General features: G+C 41.7%; 1 protein-coding gene across 1 annotated transcript in view; it reads right to left on the bottom strand.

Annotated features, from left to right (window-relative positions):
• Positions 1-3,637: 3,637 nt before the first annotated feature.
• Positions 3,638-10,724, bottom strand: part of KDR (kinase insert domain receptor) — a 30,114-nt gene continuing 23,027 nt past the window's right edge. Inside the window, exons 25-30 of the mRNA XM_039698956.1 lie at positions 10,360-10,459; positions 10,138-10,243; positions 8,921-9,072; positions 6,318-6,414; positions 6,139-6,227; positions 3,638-5,274 (exon numbers count right to left, since the gene is read on the bottom strand). Coding sequence (XP_039554890.1) covers positions 5,070-5,274; positions 6,139-6,227; positions 6,318-6,414; positions 8,921-9,072; positions 10,138-10,243; positions 10,360-10,459 — 749 coding nt within the window. The 3' untranslated portion in view covers positions 3,638-5,069. The remainder of the gene's footprint in view (positions 5,275-6,138; positions 6,228-6,317; positions 6,415-8,920; positions 9,073-10,137; positions 10,244-10,359; positions 10,460-10,724) is intronic.

Genomic DNA, 10,724 nt, shown 5'->3' with positions numbered 1-10,724 from the left:
AGCAGCACAGACTTTGCTGTGTCCCACTATCATGGCACCATCACAATAATGGGCAATGCTGGGCCAAGCAGAAGTCCAGGCTGCCAAACCCTCACTGCTGCTTAGCTGGGCAGGATGAAAACTACCTTCTGTCTGTCTAGTGTGAGTGGCAATTATGCTTCTGACTGTAGCGTGAAAACAGACCAAGAGAAATAAAACTAAACTCTCTTTATGAAACCATTGCTAATCGCACCACTTAGCATGACTATACTGAAAGAAAGAGCAGCATGGAGCCCAGGGAAACAGCTTTGTAGGATGGTGAACAGATCCAGCTTTCCTTGGAAAAGATAACTGAACTTTATTTCATATGTTCCACCTTTTGAGAAAGTCTTTTTTTTTTTTTTTTTTGACCAAGACTTAGGAAACCACATGGCATGCCATTTTACATGGCACCAGAGCCTGTGTCTGACATTACAGCTGGGTCTGGAAATTGAATTCATTTCCCCCTGCTCCACCCCAAAACTTACAGAGCAGTCATCATTCACCATAACATGTCATCCCAACAAGCTGCAGGGCAGAGATACCTCATATTTGAACCAACTGCCAGCAGCCAGTGAACAATGTCTAGGTAACCAGAACACCCTTCATCATGAATCTGATATGTTTAACAGCTAATTAAACCTGTGTAGGGATTAGGCTTTACATTGTACAGTTTTATGGCAACAAAACCTGAGCTTCCTAAGATTACACTGAGCAGCTCCTTATCTCTGATGCTGAGATGTTTATCAGCACCATATGTTACAAGCTCCTGCTCGGTTTCCCAATGACCTTCTGGGACTTAATCATCCCGAATGTCAGGGGTTGAGGAGCTGAGGACATATATTACAACACAGAATGCAACACTCAGCCAGGCAGAATAAAAATACAGGGCTGAAGTCCAAAGAAAAGGTCTTTGTTGGTTAACTTCTGTCCCTAATAAATTTGTCAATTAGAAAGAACAAACGTTAACTTTGTTTTCCTTGCCCTTGCTGTTGCTCTGTGAGGTCCCACACTGCGAGGTAACACAGGGTGTGTACTCAAGTATCAGTGATGAGGGGAAACCTCAGATGATTCATGGTTTGGGAATGTTTCGCATAAAAATAGCAAATTCCGGCTTTATATCTGGAGGCTATCCACGCTACCCAGTTATGTTTCCCAGTCTTGGAACCATAAAAAGAGATGCCATGAAGAGGAAATTTTTGTCCCCAATGTCAGCAGCTCTGATGGTAGTGATTTTAGACATACACTGCTTTTAGAATTAATAAGCACTCTGTCCCAAAAGTATCCAGGCATGGTCTTTTGTGATGACCACATCAGAAGACATGGAGTATAATCCTAACACTTTTTTTCTTATGTGAAATGCACTTGTTTGCAATTGTAGATGCATTAATAAGAAAAGCTTAGGCAAGGACTGGATTTGCCAAGACATTTCCATGCAAATGATGAGACACTGTAATATGTATCTCTTGCAGGAAAAAGGACCTACTTGCTATTCTTGAACACCCCTGCATTCTTCACGTGGCCTGTGTTTATATTGATAAGGGCTGATATGAGACATCTCCAAGCCTGAAACTGTCTATTTCTGGCATGGCTGTGCTTGATTCCCCACATCCTAACCCACCAGCAATTACTGCTCACTCTGGCAGCTCCTCTGAACAAGAGAAGTCAATCCCATCACTGTTTCTCCTCATCCAACCCAGCTGCTCACAGTGATATGCTTGGATACATAATTTCGTAAGTGTCCCTTCTATTTATTCTAGCTCATTGGGCTCAGATCCAGGCTGAATTTCATGGATAAGGATGCTGATCCAAATGTTGACACTTTGCTGCATGGCTGCAGGATAGAGATAAAGCTGGGACTGGTTTGCAAGACATTTGCAAATCTGTGCATTATATGTCTGTTGTTTCATTGAAAATATCCCTTTTGGAATTTAAAGCATCTCAAAGAGAGATGTGGCATGACAAGGGTTTAGCTGAATGTGCTGTATTCAGAATACAACAAAAAGTCCAGGTGTTTTAAAGGATGTCATGGCCATGGTTCAAGAAAAGTATTGTGTTACTGGATGCCAAAGATATGAACATTTATAGAACCTTTGCTTGCTTCTGACAGTGATTATATGGTTTGGGTTGATTTTTTTTTTTTTTTTTTTTTTTTTTTTTTTTTTTTAGAAACTAATTTCCTTTCCTAAAGCAGGTGTGTGCTAATTGCCACATTTTCCAGGCATTTTTAAAACTATTTGGACCCAGAAGAGAGAGTTTAATTGGCTGACAAGGATTGTAAGTGTGAACTTAGTAACTGACATGGCTATGTCTTGAAACTTCATTAGTCTGCATGGTGGGAGGCTGTTTCAAAGGTACTGTGAACACACAGATATCTCTGTCTATGAGGCACATATCATGTGTTACACCAAGCTGGAGAGGGAAAAACTATGAAATGAGATGTCTAAATTGAACATCCCAAACCTTGAGGAATGCAGGTCTAGGACAGATGGATACCAATGGTACATCTTCATTTCCACCTCAGTGTCAGGACTCTCCAACATATGGCTTATCAAGGTCCTGCCAGTGTCAGTATTTAATGTCCATTGTGTAATAATACATGGAATAGCACTTTCATTAAAGACATTGAAAAATATTGCAGAGAGGGGATGTTAAAGGATGTAGCATTGTCTGTTGAGCATACTCTGCTGGCTAGACTCTTGCCTGGGAAGCAAGGCAAATGTCAAATATATACGTGAAATCCTTCCTAGAAGTTGTTACACATGATCTAGGAAGCCTCTTCCTTTTTTTCTGTCTGACCTCTCTGCTCCTGATTTCCTGGCTATAAAATGCTTTACATTTAGGGGGACAAACATTTAAAGCTTAACATCTCATAGCCTTGTATTTGGGTAATGCACAAAAAAGTGTAGAAAGCATTAGTCCCATGCTCAGCCTGAGAAGAATTTAGCAGTGAGATCTCTCACCTTCTAGACAAATGTTCTCACTATGCAGTAGCCTATCTCATTTCAAACTGCAATAAAGAGAAGCAGAATTAATCTGCAGTTTGTGGCTTAACTTCCCCTGCACTGTTTTTTAGCACAAGCTGTTATGTCCCTAGCAGTGGACAGCCTTGCCCTCAGAATGAATACCTACACATGCAGTAGATAAAGTCAAAAATTGTCCAACAGAGTGAAAAGGTAGGAGCTTTAAGAACAGATTTAAAATAAAGGAAGACTTCACTGCACAAGAGCAGGGACAACATTTAGTCTGTGAGAAGTGAGCTAGGAGAAACAAAAGTGGGAAAAGATGAATAAGGCTTTAAGGGAAAATGCCACTCCCCAAGCAAAAGCCACAATACAATTAGATCAACCATCCCCAAAGGAACATAAACTTTCTGAGGAGATTCAGCTCTTACAAGCAGTCTCTTCCTCTGACCATTTCTCTAAAGGTATTTATTGCCAACTGCTAAAAATCACTGAAGTTTCTTTACTACACGTGCCTACTACACATGTCTGTAGACTTGAAACAAGCAGTACTTTAGAATCTTCCCTGTCAACAGATAGGATATAACAAAGGAAAACAAACCTACTTGTAGCCCCCAGCTCTAAATTTCCAGTCCCTTTTAATAAAGTGAAAAGTTTTAGCTATTAAAAAATTTTATGACCTTTGCAATGCTACAGAACACAGATACAAAATGTGAATAGTAAAATATCTGTTATATAATATATATTTATATTTTAATATATTACATTTATTTCTACATAAAGAGGCTATAAATACTGTATATGCCTTATATTCATGGTTCCCAGCATTTGACATTATAGTAAGTACAAACAAAAAAAATACTTATAAAAATACAAAAAGAACTCAGTAGAAATAGCTTTACATTTTAAAATCTTGTAGTCCTCATTGTGTCTATCAATAGAGTTCTGGGACTACAAGAGCACAGGTAAGAAGTTGTCCAACAATTAGGCACAGTTTCATCACTCAGAGAAAATCGGAGCTGCCATGAAACCAGTCACGGATTCCCAAGGCTACATAAACTGAGATCTCTGCCACTGCAAACAAACTTTCTCAAAGGGAAAGAGTCAGACCTAAATCTGAGGGAGGGGGAATGAGATGAGAAGGTGGGGTGCCCTCAGGATGCCCCACCAGAACCACAGTGCTTCCTGTGGTCCTAGGGTAAATGACATTGCCTTTCCTACCTGTTTTGCAGAGGCTGCCCAAGTGGTGATCTGGGGGGAGGGGAGTATTTTCTGCAGCACTTTCAGGCAGCTCAGAGGCAGGTAGGCATGTGGCATGAGTGAGGGTGCTGGGGTGAAAGGGGAGCAGAGCCATCCTCAGAGGTCAGGCACAGCCCTGCTATTTGAGCCCCATCACTTGGCTCAGTGCTCTGCCTTCTCCCTGCTAACCAACTTCACTGAGAAACTCATGAGGACTTGTACAGCAGCCTTTTTCCTCTGCCAAGGACAGAGACCATCACCCCCACCTATATTTAGCCCAGCCTATGTTTAGTCTCAGGCCATCAGAGTGCCAGAGCCTTGAGCTGGAGGTTCCTTTTTTTGTTTGTGAAGGTACAAGCAAGGAATAGCTCTGAGAAACAAGAAGCCAGTGCTGTGCTGTTTCCTTCCTGGAGTCCAGCCACAAGGGGAAAAACAAACAAAAAAAAGCCCCACAAAAGCAGGGATGTGCCATTATTTCGTACAAGTAGGAACAGTTAAGTCGAATGCTGTGATGCTGCCTGCATCAGGCAGACACTCAACATCACCAGGCTCAGCCTCTGCCATGGGGCTGGCACAGCCCACACACCACAGCCAGGGCTCTGCACCCTCAGAGGTGCAGTGTCTTTTGAGGAAAGAGCCCCAGCCTGTCTCTTGTCAGTGTCTCTTGAGGAAAGAGCCCCAGCCTGACACGGCGCAGTTCTGCTGCCAGATGCTTCTGCATCATCCTCAGGAAAAATAAGTGTCTTTTCTTAGTCCCATGGATGCTACCTCTCAATACATCAAACCTGAATACCACCAGCCCAGGCAAGGAAGGCACATCCCAGGGGGGATGGAGCTGCCAGCTTCAACCTAGAGCGGCGCGGGGCTCTCGTAGGGGAGCCCATGGGCGCGGCAGAGCGGCGGCGAAGCCTCCTGGGCACACAAGAGTTCTGTTTCCTCGCTGGAGTAGACGGTGGTGTCCATGTCATCCGAGTGGTATCCTGACTGGTACCCACTCGTCTGGTTGGAGGCTTCGGACATGACGGACTCGTTACTCTTGCTGGGCACCAGCGTGCTGCAAAAAAACAATGAGAAACACGGCTGAGAGAGCTGTGTCTTCTGCAGGGCAGGTGGGCAATGCTGGATGGCAACTGCTTTCCATCACAGCAACAACCAAAGCAAAAGGCTGTTCTTAAAACTGGCTTCAAGCCTTTTTAAACATGCATTTGATTATAAGGAAAGACCTTTTCATATGCTCTAACTTCACTAACACATGAAAAAAATCTTTAATTTTATGACAACACAAGGAGTTAGATTGCAACCACAGATGAAATGGAGAAAAAGCTTTTAGAGGCTTTACTTCAGCTGCAGTGCAATTGTAACTGCAGTATATCTTCATCTGCACTGGAGTTGTTCTGGAAAAAAATAATTCCTGAGAAGCTCTCAAAAAGCATACACGAGGTTTCAGCTCCATGAATGCCACTGTGCTTCCTGTGAACTGCACAATGAAACCCCTGTACAATGCTCTGAAAATACACCCAGGTACATCCTGAAAACTTGAGTGCCAGCTATTAGGGAAAAAAAAAAAAGAAAAGAAAAAGACAGCAAAAAACCAGGAGCTGTTCATCAGTTCAGACAGGTCTCAAGTGCTCAGCTGTGTGCACCAGCTCAGTACCTTCGAGGGCAGGTTGATGCCACTGCAGCTAATAAATACAAGTCCTCTCTGGGTGCTGACTCAGGCTTCCAAAAGCTGCATTACCTCCCCTCTCCTAATACCAAAGGGAGATGACCAGGCATATTGGGCACAATTTTGCTTTCTGTTTTTTAAACAACCTTCAGAAAAGATTTTTTCTTCCAAACAATTTTAGAAACCAATCATCAGTCTTCTGACATATGCAATAAAAGGTTATATTCAATTTTTGTGCAGCCCAAGCCTTACCTAAAGGGTATTTTCACTTGTTTCTCACTCTCTTCCAATGCCTTCAGCTCTTCAGATGCAAGAACCATTCCACTATCTGTCTGGTTTTCCTGCAAAGGTGTTGGAAATGCATTAAAAAGATTAAAACCACAAAAAAAAGTATCAACAGAAGGAAAGTATGTATAAATAGACAAACTCACCTCCTGAACAACTTTTACAGTGGTTACCAATGGGACATCTTCAAATGTTTTCACGCTTGCGGGGCGGCTTTTTCTCTTGCTACCTTGTCGGTACTGACTGCAAAGAAAACAAAACAAAAATAAATTTGCGTCTGCTATCCACAACTTGGCTGCAAACAGCACAATGATATCAGAATCCTTTTATCTCTCTTCAGAGAAGTTAATCCTTTTGTCAAAACATATTATGCAAACTTCAAAATATCTATTTATTGAAAGGGATGAACAGACTAGAAAGTGGCATATTTCTGACCTTTTGCTCCTGACAATATTGATCTCTGAGCAAATTCTAAGAAATGGCGTTGAGAAAACAGCTTCTTTCCTCATTTACACTGGAGGGCTTAACTTCCTGCAAGCTTTGCTTAGAACTATAATAAACAGAGAAGCCTGGGGCACAGACGTGCGTCTGTTTCTTTGGACTGCACTTCTGAGACCCCTGGCTGGACCTAGGACAACAACAGCAGACTCAGCACACTGCTGCCCTTAAGCTCTGGGGATCAGGACAGGGAGTGCTAAATCTCTCTTGAAGGCTCTTCTCCAAAAGAAGCCCTCTGGTTCAGGATGACATCCATAAAAAATATTGGAAAAAATAAAATTAACTTTCATGGAGATACTAATACAGCCAACAAAACGACACCCTCAGCTTTCTGCCTAAGCGAAAATGGAATTAAATGGATGGTGTTCCAGTTAAACGGGGCAAATTTATGTTCTTAACAGCTAATGAAGGAAAAGCCAAGGAGTTAGTAGAGTAATCTGCATCTACTTGAAGTGCAAAGCTGGAGACAATTAAGAGCATCATTCCCCCCTTTTCTCAGCTTTGAGTCTAGTTATACTGAATCCTGCTTATTTCCAATAGACAATGATTTAAATTGGCGGGGATTTTAAAAGTGCCTTGAGTAGCCTGCTCAGGTACTCAATCACAATTCAGAATGTTTTTCAAATATTAAATATTTATTTTTAAATAAAATTTATCCTAATCCTGGGGACACTGAACAATTATTTTACACCTTCTTTGGAGCAAATTTTCATTTACTAAAAACAGTTACTATATTCCCTTTCCATTTTCTCTTTCTAAACTTAACAAAACCAGCTGATTTTAATTTATATCAACCATCTAAACATTCTTTAATATTCTTCACATTTTCCCTGTGCTTGCTATCCTCCTCTAGCTCTGATTTAGAGATTATATTTTTTCATAGTTAGTACTTTTGTGAAGATTGAAAAAGACATCTCTGAACAGATCAATCTTTTCCACTACCTGTATAGCAAGAACCATGCCTACAAAATAATTTTCAGCTACCAGAACATAAGAATAAATCCCCTAAGCGTGACTTAACCTCCTCACTGTGCCTCTCCTAGCATGCTTACTACAAGTGCTTTCACAATGCTGTCACAATGTAAGATGAGAGAAAAGAGATTCAAAGTCTCCTTAAAATGTTGACAGAGTTCTTTTACCTCTGTTCATAACAGGAAATGGGAACAAGAAAAGCCACACAGGAAGTATTAAAAGTGGAAAATAAATGCGATGTTTTCAGTGCTAAATCACGCTTTTTTGTCTTTTAAACAGGTATAGTTTGAACTGCCCCACTACTAAAACATGGGCGTGAGAGTTCAGCTGCAGGACCATAAGCTGAACTGAAGTGTGAAATGCATTGTGCGTATGTAGTCTTTTCTAGGACCACATAAAAATGTTATCCTGCTCTACCTCAAATCATTGGGAACTCCATCTGGGGTGGTTGCGATACAAGCAGTGAGGCAGAGGGCTCTGCTTCATGGAAACCCATGAAACCTGTGAACAGAGTCCATCTCCTCCCTGATGGTCGCGTTGCTCTTTGCACCCTCTTTCTTATGAGATTGCATTGAACAGACCAGGGCTCCCAGCATCTCAGTGGCTGTATTGGATGAGAAAATGCCTTTCTCTCTTACATCCCATGCCAGAGGTCCTCAAAGGGTCCAACATAAGCCCCTGAAGAGCATTAGTACAAACTCCATAGAGGAAAGTCACCTCTGCCGTGATACCCAACAGTATCTACCATTGTGGATGCCCTACGAGCCCACCAGAAAGAAGCAGTGGACAAAAAACAGTGACAACACTATTTATGTCATGTTCTTCTTGCCTATCAATTCATGAGCTGTTTTTCAATGTTTCACTTAAAGAGGGGAAATGCCAGAGAGGTTATTAGTGATACATCTATCATCATTAATGTTCTTGGCACCTGCAACACAAGAACACTGCAAACACAACTGAATTGGACCAGTAAAACCCTCTATATGTTCTGGTTCTTAAAAAACAGACATTTTCATGGGTTTTGGTTTTTTGTTTGTTTTTGAACAAGAATACCAAGTCTTGAAAGGGTAGCAACAATAAAAGTAAATAAGAATATCACTAATTGGAAAGGTAAGAAAATAGCTCTTGCCCACAAAAGCTTTACAAATTCCTTCTTATCCCTATGGAGAAGGTTAAATATGGACCAGGCAGCTGAAGTCTCTTCCTTTCATTTTCCCTCCCCCCAGCATGAACAAAACCTTCCCAGAGGCCCCAGTAGGATGTCCACCATATAAAATACCTAATTCCTGCTGTGTTGTCATAATGGAATTTAGGATCACAGACTTCCTCTTCCTCCCTACAGGAAGCAGGTGAAGTTGGGAGAGAGAGACCCGAATCCTCTTCCATATTCAATGATACTGACAAAGGAAGGACAACGTAGTCTTTACCATCCTGTAGAATGCAGTGAAAAAACACAAATTTAAATAGGCTACAGAGACATGCAGACACAAACAGATACATGCACGTACATGGAGAATGCATCAGCCCAATGGTGTGGGTGTTTTATTAAACTATGAACAGTATACCACCTTTGCAGGAGCAGCTACATTAAAAGAAGGAAGATTGATAAGAATCACTTCCAAGTAGTTTTAATTTTTTTTAAATAATAGATTTTTATATTATATACTGTAACATAATGTATAAACCGGACTTTTCATTGATGTCTTTGAAAAAAGAAAAGTAGATCTCATTAATATTTGAATCCCAATGCCACAAAGAAAATTAACCTGACAATTTAGAAGGGGACTGTAATTCCCATTATCACTGAGAGGTTAGAAAGGAGAGAGTCTGTCTAATATGGAGCACACAGACAAATCCATCCTCCTTCATTCTGTGGGCTCACATCTATGGCCCTGACCTTGTCCGCTTCCGTAGTAACTGAAGAGGAAGCCACAAGATGGAGAGCTTGGAAGGGAGGCCCATGTCCCCACCTGGCCACGGTGGGCTCTCTTACTGCAATGCCTGCACACAGGTCATGCCTTACTACCTTCACTTGCATGGAGCTGCTCACAGGCAAGGAGGTTCTTGTGCCCTTGTTTTCCAGGATAGCCATTAAAAGCATTGCAGCACACACCCTCACACAGACAAAGATAACCATCTTTGGCACAGTAAGATCAACAGGAGCTACCTGCTGGAATGCGTCTGCAGCCTGCAGAGAAATCAGCAGCAGAGCAGGGAACTGAGCCTGTGCCAACAACTCCCCAGCAAAGACAGCAGTAGTGTCATGGGAAGCTCTGCTGGCAAGGCAGAGCTTTTGGTTACCACAACACAACTTCTGGGATCTTTACACCACAAGTCACTCTCTGCTAGTCAAAGACCCAACTTCTGATCAGTAATGGGGGCAGTAGAAGAAGCCCAGGCTCCCTGACAGCTCCAGCAGACAGTACCCAACTATGGAACGCTGTGATGGCTGGCAGGACAGGACAGATTCAGATTCAGAGAATACAGGTCACATACCTGACGGACATTGGCTTGCAGTAAATTCCCCAAGTGCTCCACCAGCTCTGAAAATGTTGGTCTCTGCTTAGGATCTCCATGCCAGCAATCCAACATTGTTTGATACCTGGAATGACAAAACCAATTAAAATACCAGCATGAAGAAAACAGCACCTATTGCTTGCTCCTGCACCTGCTAGTAGTGTGGGGTGAATGTGGGCAGATGGAAGAAGGGTTTCTCACATTTCTGGTGTTGTATAGTCTGGTGCTCTCATTCTCGTTCCTTCTTTCAGTCTTCTGCAAAATTCCTCATCAATTTTCACTCCAGGGTACGGTGATGCTCCTAAAATTAAAGCAACAGTAATTTTAATGCATTAGACTCTTAAATTTTGGGATTCATTTTCAAGCAAATAACTTGCTATGGTTTGTGTTAATAAGACAATTTGGTGTATTTGGATGTGTATATAATTTTTATTTATGATGGAAACAGCAACTGATTGAGTAAATGAGGCACATCATCACATACTGAAATTGTATGAAGAAGCATTTCAAGGTTATGTTCCTACATTGGCATTTCAAAAAAAAAGTTGAGTATTTTATTTTGATGG

Source organism: Passer montanus, unplaced genomic scaffold (assembly GCF_014805655.1).
Source record: "Passer montanus isolate IOZ18808 unplaced genomic scaffold, ASM1480565v1 scaffold13, whole genome shotgun sequence".
Taxonomy (NCBI): domain Eukaryota; kingdom Metazoa; phylum Chordata; class Aves; order Passeriformes; family Passeridae; genus Passer; species Passer montanus.
The sequence above is the reverse complement of the archived record's forward strand: the minus strand, read 5'-3'. Positions and strand labels throughout refer to the sequence as shown.